The following is a 22405-nucleotide window of genomic DNA, read 5'->3' as shown; positions in this document are numbered from 1 at the left end:
TATGGTGAGTAAAACCTTTGAAGTACTTCGGTATAAATATTGTTGTATTCTGATAGGAATATAGTAGAGTGATCTCCAATGTTAGTTCGTGTTTCATTTTCAAGTTTATACTTACCCTTTAAATAAGGGTAGTTTTGAGGAGATGGAATAATTTTAATAACAAACTAATAACTAATTTTGATTGATTTTATTGGTTCTCGTAAGTTAATTAGAAGTCATTGATAAATAGGGACTGAATGTGTACCGTTGTAAATTTGTTGTTAAGTTTCGTCTATTATCACTGATTTGCCAAGCTATTCATCAGTCCTGACCAGCAGCAATACAACCTTCTAGCAATTCTGTTTCCAAACAAGCACGTGCCCTTGGAGGCCGGGCACCATCTAAGCCAGAAAAGCTAAGCAATTATTATTGTATGAACATGAATTATCTTATTCATGATTGCAAAAGACCCTTGTATTTTGGCACCAGGTGACTAAGTGAACTTTCATGTATAATTTACACAAGACAGTTACATCACAGCTTTTAGGATGCTCATGTATGAAGCTGCAACGCGTAACACGAGAGAGAAATCATCAAGGTATATTCTATGAACAAATCTCAACTAAACAGGCGCGTAGATCCATATTTTTCATTTGTAAGCTTCAATTTATAATGTTTGAACTCGTACTTCATCAATTCCACTCGGAATCTCCGCCGAAAAGAACTGCTCTGCTTTATCAATAAAGCTGTTAGGAAATCTACAATACAACATTAAAGATGAAGCCTCTGGAAGGTACAGATTTTGCTTAGGAGCCACTTCTTCATTATTCTTAATTGCCTTGCTATCCCTCTGGCTTCTCATCTTGCTAGTTTTGATGCCATTTCCCAAAGCACCATTCTTTCCCGAAGAGCTTCGAGTGCCTTTGCCATTAGTGCGGCTGTATTTTATTGGAACATCCGCGTGAGGCTTTCTAAACTCAGAACCCCCTTGATTTTGTACATTAGATTCATCTGCTGGGGAACTATCTGAGGTTGAATTAAACTGAGATGTAGATGAAGCATTTTTGCAAGATCTGAGCAAGGAAATTAACATATCAACATTCAGTTCTTGTTGAACTACAAACTTGTTCTGCCCACACCCGTAGCATGCAGCAATCAACGTGGCAGCCAAAACTGGCATCAACTCAGGGTCACTGAAGAAAACGAAAGGCAGATCGCATATCTGTCTTGTTCCAACTCAATATTAGTTTATATCAACAAAATTGAGGAAATGAATAAAACCTTTTTAAACATTCACAGACCTTGTGGAGGATGGTTGGACTTTTTCCCCATCGGAGGACAGCTTGATTACCAGGATGGAACAAAGCAAAGTGACCAAGAAGTGATAGAGATTCAAGCATAAGGATTCCAATCTGAGATACAGCAGTACATGGCATTAAAGCACAGCCGTATATCTGCCTACAAATTACTTTTGTTAACGCATAACATGAAAGAACACAACTATCCTCCAATAATCTCAGTAGATGATAAAAACCGCATCTCAACTTTTTCCAAAGAACTTTATTTTGGGGAAGGACAGAGTGCATGGGGATGAGATCTTGAACAAATTTGATTTGAAAAGTCCACTCGTGTTGGAAAAATCCAACAATACTAAATGGGTGGATTTCATATTAGAAGATCTTGATTTTTAATGCTGAAGACATCTCCAAGTTATCATCCATCTGAAGCTTTAAAGGAAAAAGGGTCCCATCTATTTTCTGGCGATATCACCAATAACATATTTGGGTAGTGGGTGTTATTCAAAAAGCACTGCCAAAAAGATAAAAATATATAACGCACCTGATCATTTGAAGCTTTCCATTTGCTGGTGCAATGAGAAAGAAGAAAGCTCATCAGATGGAAAATTTCCATTTTCAAATCTGGCCTAGCCTGTAAGCAAAACAGAATTAAGGAAAAGGAGAATTTTTCAATGAGTGAGCGGTAGAAACAGGAAAGGGGGCAAAGAAGTAGAGATTAACTTACAAAATTAAATTATCAAGATCCTAATAACGTTCAAGATAAACCAACACTAAAATAGAAGCTCACAATAAAAACAAAAAAACTTACTAGCATTTGTTGCAAAAATACAAGATTCAAAAGAGCCACATTATTCAGCACCTTCAATACTCCAGCTGCCACCTCCTCAAAATTAGATGGAAGAATAAATGATGCCTACAAAAGAATGGCCATTAAACTTATCCTTTTAGATACAACTATTAAAAAAATGAAATTTTTGAGCGTGCATCCACTCAATTCTCCTAAAAAATAGCAATATCATTGTCAAATCAATACAAAAAATAAAACCTACACTAAACTGTAGTGTTTATAAGTTATGAAAGAACACGGGTGGCAAAAACAAAAAGTTAGTGAATTGCTTGCTTTTTCTTGTTAGAACAGCAAACAGTTTGATAATTGCAAACACTCCTGGCACATCACAACCCCAAATAAAATGGTTGTTGAAGGCTCTCATATATGGATGCATGCCACCAAGTGGAACCCTTCATTCACACTAGGTTACTTTGATACATAATATACGAGAAAATCTATGAAAGAGAACTTACAAGGACAAGCTTAGAAGACAAGCAAAAAGAGAAATATCATCTCCACCATGCATTAGAATACAAGCGATGTGATTCGCAGCAGACTTACTTGTTCAGAGGGTGACCTATTATTCGCCTGTAGTAATACAGCAGTCAAAAGAGAAAGAAGACTGACAAGTCCTGTCTCAGAAAGAGCCGAAAGAAGATATGCCACACGTTGATCCAAGATTGATACTTTTTCATTTTTATGTGCAGCACCAACAATCATGCTTTTCTCATCCTTTTGGGAAACACAAGAATTGATAATATCCCCTCTTTGATTGTTCTTAGATTCATTGGGAACACCCGTAAACTCCCCATCAACATTCTTTAATTGAAGAGAACCATCAATCTGCCTTAATCCAGGAACCTCGTCAGTTGTAGGAGATCCATCACTCACATTAACCTTACACAATTCATCCAATGGTCTATCCTCAGGGACATCAGGTAAATGCATGACTGAGCTACCATTAATTACAGACAAGGGAGACCTGTAATCTCCCCAAGAGTTACTCGCCACAGAATGAATAGAATCTGCAACCTGAGCCCCTTCATTTTCAATTTTCTGTACCTTTACCATAGGAAAAGAATTCCAATCAATGGAACTTACTGTTCCATATCTAGAAGTCAAAGCCACCAAAAGATGTATGCTTAAAAGGATAGGGGTAGGAAATGATGATCCTTCCATTTGAGGCCTATCATGAAGTGCAAAAAGATCTCTTAGTCGATGAATAACTTGGTAGGAAATTAATAGCTCCAGCAAGCCATCCCGCATTTGAAGTTGTCTTTCTTCAGAACTTATATGACCAAAAATTGTGGAAACAGTCCACAAAAAATTATTTAAAATTTCAGAGATTAATTCAAAATTCTCAACCGATACTTTATTTGCTGGTAAACTTGGATTACCAGGAATATTTATAGATGCTGCAATTTTTATATAGTTCTCAAGAGCTGCTGATAACATTGGGATGATTGGTGGTAAGAAATTTTGTGCAAGGAAATAACTCCTATTTGCAGGTACAGATAGTACCACTCTCAGAAGTTTTGAAAGGTGCAATGTAACTTGACATGCTTCAGGCTTTGAAGTGTGGGAAGCAGGCAAGGCAGAAGCAATAAAATCTAAAAGTCCAACTTGACGAGATGCCTGCAACTCCGGATCCTTTCCCTCCAAATACTAGTTCACCAAAGAAAGGCATAAGCACAAGTTAGGAAGTCATCTAAACTAACATAATATGAATATGTTTAAAAAAAAAAGGCACAAAAAATAAAAAGACAAGACCAATTTTACCATATAAAGGTGTCAGAGACACTTAAATCGTAAGCGATATCCAAAAAAGGATGAACTCAATTAAACATTTAGTTAGGAGCAAAATGGTTGAGTAGAGGTCCATACAAGTCAATGATGCAGAATAATTGGTTAAAGAAAAACAGAGACCACATGCAATCATTAATATGAACTGCAGATTGACGTTAAGAAACAACTAGATACAATTGTTACTGTCAGCATACAAAGATCTAACCAAATGATAAAGTGATTCCCAAAATACGTTATTTTTAATTAGCATGGCATCCATAATTCATATTTCAAAGAGCGAACAAAAAATTTGGTGAAGACAAGCTTTCATCATGGTTCAAAGTTCTAGAAAATACTAAAACTACTTGGATCCAAAGATAAAAGGCCCTTTTTTTTGGCCAAAAATACCTTAATCATTTCAGCAATTATTAGCCCTATACTTGTGGCCCCTTCTTTTCTTGCCTGCCTAAGTCTTTGAAGTTCTTGAAGCCACCTGCCAACTTTTGCCTTAGCAGCATTCACTGCCACTCTATATCCAATGCCAGCACTTTCACCACCAAGAGAAGGCTCAAGAAATTCATGTTTCAAAGCCATAAGTCTTTGTCGAATTTTCTTAATTCTTCGCTTCATTGATTGTTGCAATGCGATGTTGCCAATTCCAAGAGAAGAACCTCCTGTGTTAGAGGTAATGTTTGTTTGAGGATCATCACCACTATTTGTTGTAGATCTACTTTGCCCAGACCGGCGTAGCAAAGGGGATGACTGATCCCTAAAATCCATAGAAGCCCTCTCTCGAATTTGCTCTAAGTACACCTTACGACGTTGTTCACTTTCACTAAGTCTCTCTGCCAGCTTTTGGGCTAAAAGTTCAGCTTCCTCTTGCTGGGCTTTGGCTCTTTCTTCCTTTCTTCGAAGCTGCTCAATAGCTCTTGCTTCACGTGCTGCACTTGATGCTTTTCTTTCCTCTTCCCTTCTAACTTGAGCCTCCTCTTTTTTTCGCTGTATTTCAGCAAGACGCTGTAACTTTTCAGCCTCAATGAGTTTTCGGCGTTCTAGAACAGCTTCTTCCCTTGCCAAATCCTCCTTTTGCTTAGATTTTATAACTTGCAGCTTTTCAGCTCTTCTCAACTCAGACCCATGAAGCTTTTGACGCAATATTAACTTTTTATTTTCTTCATTTAAGGAAGTAATAAACCGAACCTCATTTACCTTGCTACTCTCATCACCAGCTCTCTTCACTACTTGAGCTAGATAAGCTTCATGACGAGATTCACTGCGTTGATGACGTGCATACAAGCCCTCTCGTAACTTCATATTGCGAACAGCCTGCCATTCATTGACACGATTTAACTTTTCTGATGTACGTTGAAGCTTTTGTACTCTCTCATTCTCTAACTCACTTCTGATTCTCATAGCACGAGCATGCTTCTCTTCTGCCTCTTTTCTCAAGTCTGAAGTGGTTTTCTTCTTTTTGTCAGGAGACATTAATTTATCATGCAAGATACGTGCACGTTCAGCACTTTTCCTGCTTAAGCCTGGTGGGTATGACATACGAGAAGAGACACGGAATGGAGATGAGAGAATATCCTCCCAATTCCTTTTTTCCTTCCAAGCATTCATGGATTTTCCTGGAGCTACATTTCTCTTTTCCTTATCTTTCTCAGGTATAGGCATTTGCCTCCGGATATCATCCACCGATCTAGAAATTTTATCAGTAATACCTACCATTGGCACTTTATCTTTCTTTAGCTTCTCAGCTTCAGATTCAACATGTTCTCTTTTACTCTTGGTGGTTACAACAGCAGCCAAATTTTCCCTAGGATGTGAATTAGATAAGTTAACTTCTGATAATGAGCTCTTTGGCTGGCTGCTTTGTCGTTTTTGCTCTAAGATTGCTTTGCAAGGCTTTCCTGATTGAATATTATGCTTTCCTTCATTTAGATACACTTGATTAGCATCTAACAATCCAACCTGCTTTCTTGGCTTTGTCACTGGATCTGTGTGATTGCCAACAAATTCAGGAGTTGGACATTTAGACTTGACATTCTCTGCACTATTAACGGCTTGCAAGCTGGCACGCTCTTGTTGAATCTTTCTAAAAGCCTCAAGAGATGAAGACAGTATATCAGCCTTATGAGGTGATGATGTCATCCTTCGAACCTACAATCAAGACAAGACAACCAAGCAACTTAGAATTAGATAGCCAAGTGATTCAGGTTTGCCAGAGATATTATCATATGTGAAGCCAAAGGATTGACCACTCAAAAACAAACCAAGCAAGAACATAGGCAAAGAAAGACATCAGTTATTGCCTAACTCTATGCCATCTTTATATGTATTCCCTGGAGTCTAGAAAGTTAACTTCAACTAATGATAATCAGTCTAAACTATAACCCTAGCATCCATTGATAATATAATTCAAGTGATATGAAATTCATATACGCAAGTAATACTAGAAATAAAAATCCAATTATGTTATACATGCCATATAAGAAAGGAGGATTCCAAGGCACATTAACTCATAACCCTAACTGTTTACAGATTCATCATATGCATTGTGACTTCCATCCTTCTAGAGTCTATTATATGCTCTCTAAATATTCAAAAGACGGCACTTCTTCATCAAACCATACCATAATGCAATAAGAAAAAGAGAAAAGAGGAAAATGTGAAATCGATTCATACAAATTCTTCATCAAGCCATACCTTCTTGGTTTGATGCACATGAATAAACACAATCACCCTAAATGATAAGTAAAACAATCTTTAGAATAGATATTGTCAAAGGATTTGAGAACCTTTAAGAATAAAATTTTGTTTATCAAGATAAGGAGCAAAATAGAGATTATGCTTTTAATCTATAATTCTTAGAATTTTTATATCATCCAAATTTCCTAAATATATCAATTACAACTTGTTAAAGATTAACAACAGTATTTTAGCACCTCAAAATATCAACCTGAGCAATAGAAGGCAACAGACTAATACAACCAAGCGCACCTCCCATGAGACAGCATGTGTCCTGCGATGGTCACTCTTCAAGATGACAGGAACTCCATCAATTATTTGAGAAGACTTTTTAACTTTCTCAAATTCCTCAACTCTATTGATTAACTCTTTGAAATCAGATGCAGCCTCCTCAAGAACAAGAATTGCCTCTTTCATTTGCTCCAAATCACATTCCAGCTCACAAAGAAGATACAACTCATCAACAGACCTATTAAGATTTTCAAATAAAAAGCACCAAAGCCTTTGCCTAAACCGTTCTTTGCTTTCATTTGAGTCATCTTCTTCAAGAGCACTCATATTATGAGAGCTTGACAAAATCCCACCCACATTACCATTCTGTGTAACCCTAACATCTTCAACAGAAGTTACAGAATCTCCTACAATTTCAGGTCCACAATCAAGCACATGTGATGTACTCAGGTTGGTAACTGCACTAACTGAATGGCAGTTTGTTTGGGGCGCTTCAGAAATTCCAACATCATTCTCTATGTGATTATTAGTTACTACTTTGATGCCAGCATCATTTTCACTCTTGGAGTTCAATATATCATCTGCTTGATTGACTTCTTTCTCATTCAACAGTGGGATTTTTTCCAAAGATGTATCCTTAACTTCTATACCACTTGCTCCAGAAATCTCATCCTTACTTGCCAATGAAGGAATCTGACTAGAAGCCATGTCTGAATCAACAATCTTGGCCACTGGAACATTATCATTGGCATGAAATGAATCAGGAAGGGCTGCATCTAAAACACTATCAGTCTTTCTACAGTTAAGCATGTTATCATCTCCAATAGTACCAAACTTGATTCCAGCTCCACTCAAGTTTTCTTGAGGCATTGGAAAGCTCTCATCCTCTAGATCACCCCACTTAATTTTGTGGACTACTTCAGGCTTATTGTTTTGGGGTAATTTCTCAACAACTTCAAATCCACCTCTAGAATCATCAGTAGGTGACTTCTGACTCTGATTGTCATGTTTAACCACATTTGGATTAAGGTGACCTGTGCCCTCTTCCTCCTTTGACTCGGACATAGAATTTGTAATACTGCCAGAGTTATGTACAAAATTCTCCTCCATCCTTGGAAGATGTGATCGCAGCATGGCATTTGAATCTCTGTCATTTTTATCTATGGAACGCTGACTGTGCAAAGAATTAAAAGCATTTTTCCCTGAAAGTCCTCCAGCACAGCTCTGCAAAGAGGATTTTGAAGTATTCCGGTGTTTCTGGATAAGAAGCCAAGAAAATGTGGGGAAATTCAGTAACACTTGTGTTCAAGCTAAATCAGGAAAGTCCAAATTCGAAATCCAAAACTCTAATATAACAAAGATAAAGACAATGAAAAATAATATTGGATGCGGATGATAAAGAATGCATATCATAACCTCTGAACGGTTCACAGGAATAGAACAATGAAACATACCCGCAAATTATTCTAGCATTACTATAGTCATCTTGCCATGAACAAACGTCTCATAACATAAACCGGGGGAATAAAAAAACCTACACGATCAATTAACCCAAGTTTCGAACCAATAAATAAGCTTGAACACACATTCAGTTGAATCACGTAAGCCGAGCTCTTCATTTTTTTAATGCATAAATACAGAAAGACAGCTTTTTGATTTCGCTTGCCTTCAACTTCTTACTGAATGAACACCAAAAAAAAAATGTAGTAGAAGAATAACCTGCGACAAAGTGAGAACACAGAAAAGGCAGTTAAAAGGATTAAAATTTGCATTACAGAATATTTCAACAGCGGGTCAGGGATCACCTTTTTCACTTCGAACCATCCTGAGTTCTGATCATCCACTGCTTCATTATTTTCCATCCCAGTAATCAAGACAGTAAGAGACTAACAAAAGGGACTACATTCATCAAAATTCCAATTAACAAGAATGTGTTGAGTCCTCTTTGATGAACGATGCTGGAGGAGATTGATCTAATTGAATTGAGAATATGCTTCAAAGCTAGATTAAAATAATGCATCTCTACTCAAAACCGGGAAAAGACGGTTCCTGGTAAATGACAACCCACCCGACCTTCGATTAAGAAGTTCCAAGATGTGCAATTATTGGCAATTGAGAGTGCATGTGTATAAAAATCGGCAAAAGGAAGTGAAGATGATGAAGTCTCAAGCCATGAAAACGGGATTATTCTTGTTAGGGTTTTGGAGATGACAGCAAAAGCAGAAGGCTCACCGAAACTGCAGACAAAGGACTAGAATTATGTGTCTCTCCCCACTCCCCACAGCCCAACCTGAAATATAAAAAGCAATATATTAATTAATTGCGAAAATAGTCTAATATAATAAAATGCCTATCAAACTTCTAAAATTCTCTAATTCTCGCGCCGTTTGTCACGTGAAAGGAAGTTTTAAAACTTTTTTGGTTTTCCGGGGGTCCCAGAAAGGAAGGAAGTTTCAAGTTAGCAAGAGAGGAAAAGAATGGGGTCACCAATTGAGGTGAGTCTAATAAAAAATTAAAAAAAAATTAGTCTTTCGTAACATTTTATTGTATAGTTATAAATTATACAGACTAAATTTTAACAATTTGAAATTATTTATTTATTTTGTTGAGAGAAATTTAGTTCAACTGATAAAAAAATTAAATTAACTTATCTTATAATATTCAAACACTAAAATATACAGTCATATTAAATAAATATAATGAAAGCATTCCCAAAAAATGTGTGAAGCTATCGTTGTTATCATTGATGATGATGATGATGATGAGATGAGATGATGATGATGATGGATGATGATGATGATGATGATGATGAATGAAGAAGATGAAGAAGATACACAATAAGCTTTTATTATATAAGATAAAAAAGATAATGGGGTAGTTGAAATAATGAAAAACTTTATTAAAAGATAAAAGTATCCTACTAAAAAAAAAACTTTTATGATTGTCAAATATCATTCGTCAATTACAGTCTAGTCATTAAATTCAAGGCACTTGTAAATTTAAGAAAACTGCTTGAATACTACTCTACCTTCAATTATTCATGAGTTGTGACTCAATAAGTTATTTTTTTATTGTTGATTATTCACAAGAAAGATAAGATTTTATCATATCATCAGTAGTTGTTTTGTATATTAAAAGTCATTGTTCAAAATTTCATTTCTAATTGAAGATTAAAAAAAAAGAAATATTTCCTTCTTTAAAAAAAATTGTCAAACACATAAAATGGAACTTCCACTTCCACTTCACTACACTTTTTAAAATCTTTCTAGCTAGCTCTTATTTGCAGGAAAGTAGATCCCGTACACGTATATTTCACACACGCCTACCCTAACACACGTGACACGACAACCCACACATGTAACAGCCCGCACAACTGCTGCTATACACTTGATGCATTATCCCAATGGCAAAGTAATTCTCTTCACATAGGATGGAATTGTGTATTCAACACCCCCCCCAAAAAAAAAACGTTGATTTAGCCTCCTTTTTTTTTTAAAGACTCGCACCTTCACTTCTAATCTTCTCATTGCAAGGTGTCAATTGGGTTATTGGGGGGGGGGGAGGGAAATAAAGCCAGATATAATCCCAGGATACCAACAGATGGTTAAGATAGGTGGAAAGGATTTCTAAAATAAATTTGAGGGTTCAAATTTGTGAAGGGAAAAAACATGTTGGAGTTGTTCTTTATTTAAACCTAATTCTTGAACATGAATCAATTAATAATATTGAATATCTTTGCAAGTCTGTGCCATAAATATTAGCAATTGGATTTTAGCTTGTTAAAAGTTTTTTATTTTATGTCAATATTAATATCACTAATAATAGCTAGTATCAATACATTGATATATTGTGATCATAATATAAAATGAACAGCATGTACTACTTTTATAAAAAGTTTAAATGGCAATTCAAAACCTAAATTGTGAGTTCAAGAATGATTTAAACTTTAAACTCATGTTTGATACATTTTAAATTTTAAACAATTAAAAACGTTAGCTACTCTTGTTAGTAGTGGAACTCATCGTAACCAAATCGTCCTCTCTCTCTCCCCCCTTGTTCAATTTCTCGCCCTCTCTCCTTCTCTTCCTCCTTCAAGTTCTACCTGTCCTCCTTCTCCACTCTCTCTCCCCCTCTCCCTCAAGCTAAGAGTCAACACTTTCACAGTGAGCCAAACTGTGCATCTATACTCTACTCTTCGTTATTTGATAATGTTGGCAAGATTTTTCACTTTATCATCTTCCTTGGGCTTATTCTCGTGATAGATGTGTTTTTGAAGAAATTTTCTCTATTGTCACCATTCAATTCCCGGGTGCATTATTTGGGATGTTTTGTATATTTTATACTCTAGTGGTTTTCAATTATATCTTGCTGTCTGCAGCTATGACCTTGATGAAGTTCTTTGAATAGGTGTTTATGTTCATTTAAAGATAGCTTACATTGTTCTACATTTCATCATTGGCTGTCTTACATCTTTCTATTAAAGACATTCTCGCTACTCTTAGCATCAAGATTGGCTATATTATAAGTAGCTGCTTACATTTGCCTTATGCAACAATACTTAGGCTTATTGAAAGTTAGGCAAGCTCTCTTGCAGTTGCAGGCAATCACCTACTCACTTGAGCCATTTGCTTGCATTTCCATCAAGCAAGCCATGTTGATGTTCTGATTAAGGGGAGAAAGAAGGGACGATCAGGAGAGAGCGCAAGAGAATGGAGAAAGCACGCCATGTTGATGTTATCTTGGTTAAGAGAGAGAGAGGATGATCAAGAGATAGAAAGCAAGAGAAAGAGAAAGTAGAGTCAAAGAGAGAAAATGACCAAATAATAATAGGGCCCATTGGTTAGAAAATAACAAACAATTATCTTAGAGTAATAGTATAGGGTAATTGTTTCTAGATTAATCATTTAGAATTCAAAATATATTAAATGTAAGTTTAAGATTTAATTGTTCTTAGACTTATAATTTAAAATTTAAATTATCATTTAACCTTTATAAAATATGATCATCTTCACATACCTTTTTTTTAATATAGTATTAGAACAAAATAAAAAAAAGCCCGAATTATATTTCAATCAAGAGCTAGATAATAAATCTACAAAAAGAAATTATTAAGCTAGTCACTCAACCCAATCAAATTAAATGTGTGGCCCATTTTTTCCTTCTCCATCAAAAGGAAGAAATCTTGCCTTATTACATGATGCACCTAAACATAACCTATCTTGCTAATTTTAGCAATTCATGGCGTGGGGGGACTTCAAAGAATAATTCATTCTCTAAATTAAAATACTGCCTTGCTTGTTACTTTAATAGCATGTTCAATCTTCTTGTCAATGAGATTTGGCCATTTCTAATATTTTCTATAATGCCTCAACTTCTTAATTATTTTCTTTCACCTTTTCATCATTAGATTTCTATATAAATGAAAGTCATTTTGATATCTCATGATGACAAAAGGGCACAATTTTGTATTTTTTTTAATTTTTTTTCAAGAAAATACCCTAAAATTATGTAATTTTGATTTTTTTAAAAAACAATTAAAAAAATGCAAAACTATAATTTCATTACGGTAGCCTATTATTTCATGTAAAAGTTAATGATCTAATAAAAAAGATTAATTCAAAAGTTAACATTACAAAGAGTATTAAAAATATTGCTTGTTAATGTATTATTGAACATCCAATTCTTCTTGTAGGAAAGAAGATATTCCCTCTATCTTAAATTATAATATACTTTTGAAAGAGATTTGCCATCTCAAAATATAAGACATTTTGAGAATATTAATATTTAATTAAATAATTTTATTTTAATATTATCCTTTCTCTCTCTATTTAATACTAATTAGGTGTGGATTTAAAGTCATTAAATGAAAAGTTTATATTTTTATTTTAAAAAAATAATTATTAAATGTATTTAACAAGAGTTATTAATATATAAAATTTTATTTAAAAATATTTTATAATTTGAGATGGAGAAAGCATGACAAACCATGTGAATGACTTTCCCAAATTGAACTTGCGTGATCCACATGGGGGATCCATTTTAATTTCTCTTCCATACATACATATAATATATATATATACACACACATACATACATATATTAGTTGTTAGACATGGTTGATGAACAAATTCATTTGTGGTAGTACGGCATCAATTCATCATAAGATTATCAAACTTCAAAGCAACATGTGATCTCGACATGGTGAATTTATATGCCCGACGCAACTGCACCACTTAGGAAATTGGACCACACTAATTGCTATATTCTCGTAATTTTTTCCCACATCAGTGTGTGGTTTTGTTTGCTCTTATCGTAATTAATTTAATGAGCAGTCTTGTTCATCCGATTACTGCACAAAATCTCCGCAGGAAGCTATTGTCTCGGCTTTTGATTTTTTTTTTTTGACCAGAAGGATAATTATCATTAAAAGATGCCAAAAACAGTTAACCTCATCGATGATTTTGTGTGCGTTAAAAAGATTCCAAAAACAATTCTTGTGTTTCACAAAGGTTGAACCAGGTTCTTTAATTTGTTCTTATCGCCTCCAGATTTGAAAGTGAAAAGACAAGCATGCGTTAATTGACTACCACGGAAAAAATAAATATTATTATTTTTGAGAAAAAAATACTTCCCTTACTTAAAAATATAAAATATTTTTAATTAAATTTTATATTTTAATAAAGTAGTTACTTACTTTTAAATTAATTATATTTTTTTATATCTTCTTCTATTAAACACTCTATAATAAATATAAAGTTACTATTAAAAGGTATACTTTTGAAAAAAATAATAATTACACTTCAAAAGATTAAAAATGCTTTTCATTTTTTAACATCTAACTTTTCAAAAAATATCTTATATCTTTGATTCCTTAAACAGCGAGACGGGAAGGAATATGCTTTTGTGTTATATGCATATAATCTCATATCAACCTATATTAAGATTAAAAATGCAAAACGGAATGTTTGTTTTCTGTTTTAAAAATAAAAAATTATGGAACTTGTGTGAATAAGTATTTTGAATTCAATTATCTTCACAGTTGTTTTCATTTTTAAAAAATAAAAAAACTTTAAAATCATTTTAATTTTATTTTTCTTATTTTCAAAATACACTCCATTTGATCAATGAAAAGTATAATTAATTTGACCAATTTTTATCATAAACTATTGTCATTAACTTCTTACAACCATCACTATTAGTTTATTTTTTAGTTTTAAAACTGTTTTTAAATTAATGTAATCAAATAGATTTTTATTTTGTTTTATTTAAAAAATTCTGAAAATTATATTATAAGACAGTTTCAAAAATAAAAAATAAGAATAAAAACCAAAAAGGCCCTGATAATTCTTCTTTAATTTCTCCCTGGCTTTCCTTTCATTTCATTTTGATCCTTTTAATTTTTGTAAACTGAGGTTTTCAATTTCAAAATGATAAATCCAAGCCTTGTTTGGTTTTCAAATGAAAAATAAAATCTTAAAGTATGTAATATTTGTTATTACTATTGTTCGATAGTTCCCCTATGACGCCTTACTTTATTTATGAGATTACTATTGTTCGATAGTTCCCCTATCACGCCTTACTTTATTTATGGGCATGTTTTTTTTTTATTTTACAAATTTTTATTTTAATTTCATTCTTCGTACAACTCTACATGTGAAAACGGACTTTAAAATGTGTGTAAGGATTAACTTGAATGGTAAATTTTACCTGATATGTGAGACTTCCGCGAATAATGTTTTTTTTTATACATCGGAATAATGTCCGGACATTGAAATACTTTGTCGCATCAAAAAGAAATCAGAGATTATGTTTCATTTCACTATCTCAATAATATATACGTCCATAAACTAAAAATATTTTGATTCACATAACATCACATTACTAAAAATAATTTATCCATTGGCTGGAAAAAAGAAGCCCACCGCCCCGGGGGGGGGGGTGTTTCCAAGCTGCCGTGATCCCCCAAGTTTTCTCAATGGGGGATCTTTGAATTTATTAGGAAAATAGTGGTGAAGGGCCGTTCAAAAAAATTCATATTAAATAAGGATTAATTATTATTAAAATTCAAAGCCTGAATTGATTGTTATTAGTTTACAATAAATTATTATTAAAATCTAAATGAATATTTACTAATAAAAGATTAACCTAAATCGATAACTATCCGTTCAAATTTTGATAACAAGTAATAATTTTTAATTGATATAAATTTTTTTCAACCATCCTTAATTGATATCTTCCCAATTTATTAATTACTCTCTCTTATCTAAATAATATTATTAAAAAAATGTAAACCAATAAAAGAAGAGGAGGTGTTTTGTTATTTGCAAGTTATAAGAATACCATTAAAACTATAAAGATAAAAATAGAATATTATTTTATATTTTGCAAGACATCTTATAATCAAGACCACTCTTTATTTCTAACATATAAGTAGTAAGTTAATTTCAATATCTGGGGCGCGTCTATCATGATGAAATTTTGGAAATGAAGAAAATTCCACAAGGAACAAGAAAACAACTTTGATCAACAAATGCAAGGGAACGTCAAATTTCACCATTCAAAGGTTTGAAACCCACAAAGCGATTGATCCATATTGGTAAGATTTTTCCATATCTATACTTATTAACGTAATGGCCCCACATCATCAAGGTTGGACAACTAAACTAAAGAAGAATAATAACCCCGCTCAAAAAGTTGTATTTTTTTAATATTAGTTTTATATCTCAAACATTTCGTTTATAAAAAGATAAATATTATTCCATCTGGAATTCATGATATAGAAAATTTCTGGCGATATTGCGCATATTAAAAAAATTCATTGTTTTTCTAAACATTATGAAAAAGTTGACTTTTTTTTTTCCATCTTTGCCTTTATTCACAATTTTTCATGTATGATTATTCAACGCACGCTAATAAATACAGGAGTAAAAATAGAAATATATCTTTCTAAGGATAAAGGATCACAGCGAGGGGATGGAATTAATACGTAAAATTTCTCGCTCAAACAGTTTTAGAATTAAAATGATTATAAATTACAAGTTGCAAGGCATGGGACTGTATTAGGTCAAGTGGTGGGTATTCAAATTTGGAATTTTAGTCAATCATGGAGGATCAAACCCAAACCACTTGCTGGAATAAAAAGCAAAGGAGAGATACGGAATAAGGTTCTGGTCGAACTAGGGAGGTTTTATCTAGCTTCTACCCAAAGGCAAGAGACACGCTGCAATAATAATAATAATAGTCAATTAATCATAAATTTACAGTCCCTTTATTGCTTTCGAGCCTCAAAGAAAATTTCTTACTATTTACTATTTTCTTTCCGTGCCTCATTCTACACGTACCCTCCTATCTTTCCTTGGAAAGAATTGGTAGTTCAGTTCTGCCTCTCTCATCACCTAAAAGCGATACTTACTTTGCCTTTGCCACCAACTCAGATTGATAAGCGACGTCTAATAATTGGAAGCTCGCTTGTGAGTTGTTACCCATCATGACAACGAAACCACCCATCCGTTAAGTTTCGCCTTTAGCATTAGCTGAGCTTGTATACTCGGGCCAACACATCTGAGACAGGTTTATCCGGCCCCCGCTTCGTCCGTCTCACCTAACGGGGAAATGTGGTCCTTTTTCATTTTCTCTGGCGCCTCTGAAACGTCGGAGTGGTAAATGCCTCGTTGTTTAGCAGTAAAAGCACCTACTGGATTGGCATGTTATGTCAGGCAGCATCCTTGGACTTGCGCTTGAGTATTGTCGTTAATGGTGGTGGATTGAGATAAGGTTGGGTTTGGATTTGCCTTCCTGGGTAAGTCTTGTATTTCAGGAATTACATCTGGGTGTTCTTCTAGTATAGTAATTTCCATGTCTCGTAGTCTGCTTTTGACTCATGTCTTCTGGATCCATATTGTTCTCTTATTTGCGGAGACTTTCTTTCTCATCTTTTTCCTTTCCTTTTCTTTTTACTTCACCTGTTGTCTGGAGATGTGGTTTTGAATCTTATGATTGACAGCTCTGGTTTCGCGTACGCAGACGGCTGGTGAGAAGCTAGTTCATCTTATCCGTTGGACTTTCAGTTCTTAGATCTGGTGTTGCAATTGTCGATTCACTCGGTTTATCTGAGACTTGATGGAGTTCGTTTAGCTTATAGTAATCCGTTAAAACTAGTGAATTAATCGTCATTTTGCAATTATTGGGTCTCTTGTTCTTTCTCACTGGCAAAGTTGCATTTGAAATTTAAGCTGAATTCCCTGTGGAGATTAATCTGTGACGGTTTTTAATGGAAAAGGAATTTAAAAAGGCATAGTTTAAATTTTTGAGTTCTGGCTATCACTTTGAATTCAACTTTACCGTTGTTATAATTCTAAATGTGACGGGTTTAAATAAAGATGATTAAGATCAATTCCTGCAACCAGATATTATAGTGTCGTTTGCCATACAACATCTCTCTCTCTCTCTCTCTCTCTCTCTCATGTTCACCAGTTTTATTAATTTCACATGCTGACTTCGGCGATTATAAGCTTGATTTCTTATTTCCAACTTTATGAAATGAAAAATTGCAACTCTGTGGTTGCAGAAAACCTGCCTGTAACTAAAATTGCATATTTATAACTGCAGGTAGATAAGTAGACTTGGATGCTCTTGTAAACTGTAACCGATCCAACAATGGGATTCCACATCGCCTTATTTCTCTTCTTGGCTTTCTTTCGAACGACTTTAAGTCAAGAAGTTATGCATGCTTCAATTCTAGTTAATGGAAATCAAGCTAAAGCTGAAACTGATGAGAACTTCATTTGTGCTACTATTGACTGGTGGCCTCATGACAAATGCAACTATGACCACTGCCCTTGGGGATATTCATCTGTCACTAATTTGGTGAGTATTTTGAAACTCATTTCTATAGAACATCAAATGAAGAGACCAAACACAAATTTGAATTACCCATTATGAGATTGAAGCCGGAGAAGTATACTTAGTCACTGTTGAATATGGATTGGTTTTCAGGACTTGTCTCACCCTTTCTTCGCCAAGGCAGTACAAGGTATGTATGCAACAGCCTATCTCACTCGATTTAATGATTCTCTAGTGTGTTTTAGATTTGACAAATTTCCATATGTAGCTTTATGAATAGTATCAATTTGGACCAATTATTTAAGCATGATGCTAGCCTTTTGATACTGGTTGTCTAATAGCTCTCAAGCCTTTGAGAATAAGATTGGGAGGTTCTTTGCAAGACCAAGTGCTGTATGATGTAGAAACTTTGAAGGCGCCTTGCCATCCCTTTCAAAAGATGAAAGGTGGATTATTTGGATTTTCAAAGGGATGTTTACACATGAAAAGGTGGGATGAGCTGAATCATTTTTTCAATGAAACAGGGTGAGACTTTCTTTAAACATTGAGAATCGTTTTTTTTTTTACTTCACTGTTCCCCCCCCCCCAACTTCATTGAGCCATAGATTAAAAAAAAAAAATAAATCAAATACGCCATTTGGGTATGTAGTATACTTCAAGTTTATAAGACTATACCATTGTGATGTCATGGCTATCATTTGAGCAAGATTTGCTATAAGTACCTATATCCCTATTTGTTAACGGCTGAAGGGGATAGCTCTTTTTTCCCTAATAATAAATCGAGTTAGACATTCCTCTCTTGGTTCTGGAGAATTTCTTTTTACATTGTCAGTTATGTTCTTATCCTAAGTGTGGAAAGACTCTTTCCATTTAGTAGCTTATTCTAAGAACATGCCCTTAAGCATCATTATCTTTAGTCAGAGTCGTTTCTCTAGTGGCATCATTATGCTGATTAATATTGTGACAGGGATGGCAAGAGTTGAACTCCATACGAGCCACTAATAACGGATTCATGCTTAGGAACTCATCAACCTAAAGGAATTCGAATTATTTTATATACATAGCAGACAAAATCTGATTTGAGTTTTTTGTCCACTTGCAATTTTTAACGAGTAACTTCCCTTGTTTGTTATCATTTACGAATGAGTGTATGTGCATGTGATTTTAAATACTATTCATGTTTCATATTGCAGAGCCATTGTGACATTTGGCTTGAATGCACTTTATGGGAGGCACCAAATCAGTCACAATGTTTGGGGAGGAGATTGGGACTCTAGTAATGCTTATGCTTTCATTAGTTACACAGTCTCAAAGGGATATAAAATCGATTCATGGGAATTTGGTAGGAACAACAACGGCTGCTTGTAATATTCTTTTTTTTTTTTTTTGGGTTTCTCTTGACCTAAATCTTGCATACTGCAGGTAATGAGTTAAGTGGTAAGGGCGTTGGTGCAAGTGTTGGTTCTGCACAGTATGGAAAAGACTTGATACGCCTTAAACAAATTTTAGATATATTATATGAGCGATCTCGGTTCAAACCTGCACTGGTAGCACCTGGAGGTTTCTATCAAAAGGATTGGTATAATAATCTACTACAGGTTTCAGGTGCAGGAATAGTCAATGTTCTGACTCATCACATTTACAATTTGGGCCCAGGTTTGCTTGACACTTGCCTAATACTACTACGACCATTCTTGCTGAATCTTCTTGTTCTAACCATGTCTATATAATTGATTAAGTGGAAGCAATTATATGCAAAAATTACTCTATACACAATGCATTTATTGTTCTCAGTTTCATTTCATGTAACTCATGCCTCTTGCTTTTTTTGTTCTTATTTTCTAAAGCTGTGAACTTTTCCATGTACTGAAAAATATGGAGGCAAATGATGTCTTTTGAATTACAAGTTGTCTTGTATCAGATATTATATGTTATATTTACTTGCAGGTAAAATGAAGTTGTCTGTTCTTCCTAATCAGAGTTTGTGATCTCATTTTCAGGCAGTGATCCAAATCTAGAAAAGAAGATTCTAGATCCAGGGCATTTGAGCAGCGTAGCATCAACATTCGGCAACCTTTCCGAAAGCATTGAAAAAGAGGGCCCTTGGTCTTCTGCATGGGTTGGAGAAGCTGGTGGGGCGTACAATAGTGGTAGTCGTTATGTTTCTAGCACATTTTTAAACAGCTTTTGGTAATGTTTTTTGTCCATTTGCCCGATTTTCTGTTCTTCATTTTTTGTAATGCTAAAGAAAGGCTTGTCATATTCATTTATCTAGGAATTATTTGTCATTAATTATAAGTTCATTTATTATTATAGGTACTTGGATCAACTTGGAATGGCATCTACCTACAACACCAAAGTCTATTGTAGGCAGACCTTGATTGGAGGCTACTATGGCCTTCTCAATACAACCACTTTCACTCCCAATCCTGACTATTATAGGTAAGTGTCAATTGATAATTCATGAAAGTAATGTGGAGTTTATGCACTTCTTATGGATCGTTGAAGAGTTAGAAGTTAGAACAACTCATAAAATATACTCGCGGAACATATCTAATCCAAGGTTCTGATTTTGTTTCTGAATAGTGCACTTTTATGGCAAAGGCTTATGGGAAAGAAGGTTCTTCAGGCTTCTAGTGATTCTTCTTCGCCTTATTTGCGCACTTATGCCCATTGTTCAAAGGGAAGAGTAAGTATGCTAACTTTAAAAATTTGTCGCTTACTCATAAGCTAAGAGGGATCACTCAATTTGAACAGATGGGTCTGTCATGCTGCTTGTTGTAAAAGAGAAATTCTTACATCTACTCCTTTCTGGCTTTTCACCTAAGATAGATTAAGGAGCTGACAGAAGCTCATCCAATCTATAAACCCCATTACCTGAAACATTTGTTTTTGTGGATTTTAATTGGTTCTTTGCACCTATCCTGCGTGCAATGAGTGTACTAAGAATTTTCCAAGAAGAAATAAGGCTTTTCTTGCTAAACTGAGTGGGAGAGCCTTTTCTTTTCTCTCTTAATACCTAAATGTCCACTATCTTATTTTCAACATATTGAAGATTACTTAATCACTTTAATATGAGGAAAATGCTTCCGTGATTCTGATGAGCTTCTTGGTATTTAGATACTAAGCATTTAAAGGCTCCATTTGCTATTTCAGTTGTAGCCTTCCTCATATTATTCTCATTGTCATTTCTATCTATGATCTTCTCCAGGATGGGGTGACAGTACTGTTGATCAATTTAAGCAATCAGACTAATTTCATTCTCACTGTTCAAAACCCTGTGGCTGCAAACACTGGAGGAACCAGAGAGATGAAAAGCATCCACAGAGAGAACTCTTTCACTTATCATCTCAAGAAGACATTTTCCTGGGTTGGAACCAAAGGATCTCATGTCACTTTCAGAGAAGAGTACCATTTGACTCCAAAAGATCGAGATTCCCGAAGCCGTACCATGTTGCTGAATGGCATTCCAATACAGCTGACAAGCCAAGGAGACATTCCAAATTTGGATCCAGTGCGCAAAAATGTACAGTCTCCCATTTATGTGGCTCCTCTGTCCATTGTATTTGTTGTGTATCCAAACTTTGATGCTCCAGCTTGTGTTGGGAACCAAAAGCATTAGTTGGAGGTTTCTTGAATCTTGTACACTAGGACCTCTAATTGTAAGCTCTTTGTAATTGTAAGTAGTGAGCTTTTGTCGTCTTCATTGGGAAGTTAGAAACTTTTCAATAAATTACTATGGGAGAAACTGAAGTTGTATCATCAGGTTTTATATATTGATGCAAATAATCAAGTTTCAATTGAAGTCTGATAAATATTTGTTACATTTTGTTGTACCTAAAGACAAAGTTGTTTATTTTTATGATTATTATTATTGTTGTATGTGTGTCAAGTGTGTGTGTGTCGAAGTCCAACATTGAATAAAAGAAGGACTTTCCTAATGTATATATACTAAGGAATGATATAAGCTAATAAAATGAGTTTGGAGGAGATAAATAATTATATTTAGCTTACTTTGATAGTTTTTTTGGTAATAAACCTCTTCTGAAAACTGATTTTGTGAATTAATGTTTTAAATGTTTTGTCTGTCAAATGTCTCCAGATTAATGGACGTGTGTAATCAAAGCATTAATCCATGTACGTTTTTGCTGTTTAAGATGTGTGTGACCGAAGCATTAATTCATGTATGTTTTTGCTATTTAATGTGTGTGTGACCAAAGCATTAATTGGTGATTATAAGCCAGCGTTTGTGTCTCCATCTTCAAGCTATATATAGCCCCTGGGTGCTGACAGAAAACGGTAACTACTCTTGAGTTTTCAGAGTTCTCTCCTCCCTCTGCCTTTTGCTCTTGTATTTGTCTGTGTTTGCTTTTAGTCTTTGTTGTTCTGTTTCCTTACTTCGCGGGAGGTGTTTGTTTAATCCTGAAGAACTATCGATCATCGGAAGGTATGTCAGAATAGTTCTTAAGGATAATGTCCTTTCGAGCACGACTCAAGTAGTTCATAGTTCGCCATTCACGTCTCCCACCAATGCCGACAACAATTATTACCTAAGCAAAGTGGGGTTTCTGATAGTTTATTGTGGGGATTTGAGAAGTTTGCTTCCACTTGTGTCAATATGGAAGTAGTTTTTGGTTGTCATTTTTCCAAAAAAGATAATTTGTAACATGATATAAGAAATTAGTCTAAAATC

At 34.5% G+C, this 22405-nt stretch overlaps 2 protein-coding genes across 7 annotated transcripts; one reads left to right on the top strand and one right to left on the bottom strand.

The window, feature by feature from the left end:
* Positions 1-473: 473 nt before the first annotated feature.
* On the bottom strand, positions 474-9145 carry LOC129320182 (uncharacterized). Of its 5 annotated transcripts, none has more exons than XM_054965438.1 (9): positions 8676-9145; positions 8409-8589; positions 6892-8127; positions 4300-6051; positions 2668-3771; positions 2086-2190; positions 1819-1908; positions 1281-1391; positions 474-1201 (listed from the first exon to the last, which is right to left on the bottom strand). In XM_054965438.1, exons 2-9 carry the CDS (start codon positions 8487-8489, stop codon positions 647-649), a joined length of 5034 nt encoding a protein of 1677 aa, XP_054821413.1. In that variant the 5' UTR covers positions 8490-8589; positions 8676-9145; the 3' UTR covers positions 474-646. The 5 variants fall into 5 exon arrangements, with proteins under 5 accessions (XP_054821413.1, XP_054821417.1, XP_054821414.1 ...); XM_054965442.1 differs by having other exon boundaries at positions 8472-8589; XM_054965439.1 differs by having other exon boundaries at positions 8537-8589.
* Positions 9146-16255: 7110 nt separating this feature from the next.
* On the top strand, positions 16256-21517 carry LOC129320908 (heparanase-like protein 1). 2 transcript variants are annotated; one of them, XM_054966586.1, is made up of 10 exons: positions 16256-16669; positions 17479-17736; positions 17866-17902; positions 18054-18237; positions 18906-19054; positions 19135-19368; positions 19713-19902; positions 20029-20154; positions 20299-20401; positions 20924-21517. In XM_054966586.1, the coding sequence occupies exons 2-10, from the start codon at positions 17527-17529 to the stop codon at positions 21332-21334; spliced, it is 1644 nt and encodes a 547-aa protein (XP_054822561.1). In that variant the 5' UTR covers positions 16256-16669; positions 17479-17526; the 3' UTR covers positions 21335-21517. The 2 variants fall into 2 exon arrangements, with proteins under 2 accessions (XP_054822561.1, XP_054822562.1); XM_054966587.1 differs by lacking the exon at positions 16256-16669 and adding an exon at positions 16757-16900.
* The last annotated feature ends 888 nt before the right edge of the window (positions 21518-22405 follow it).

The sequence above is a fragment of the Prosopis cineraria genome, unplaced genomic scaffold (genome assembly GCF_029017545.1).
Source record: "Prosopis cineraria cultivar Desert tree isolate PC_DT_omini unplaced genomic scaffold, ASM2901754v1 PC9, whole genome shotgun sequence".
Lineage (NCBI taxonomy): Eukaryota > Viridiplantae > Streptophyta > Magnoliopsida > Fabales > Fabaceae > Prosopis > Prosopis cineraria.
The sequence above is the reverse complement of the archived record's forward strand: the minus strand, read 5'-3'. Positions and strand labels throughout refer to the sequence as shown.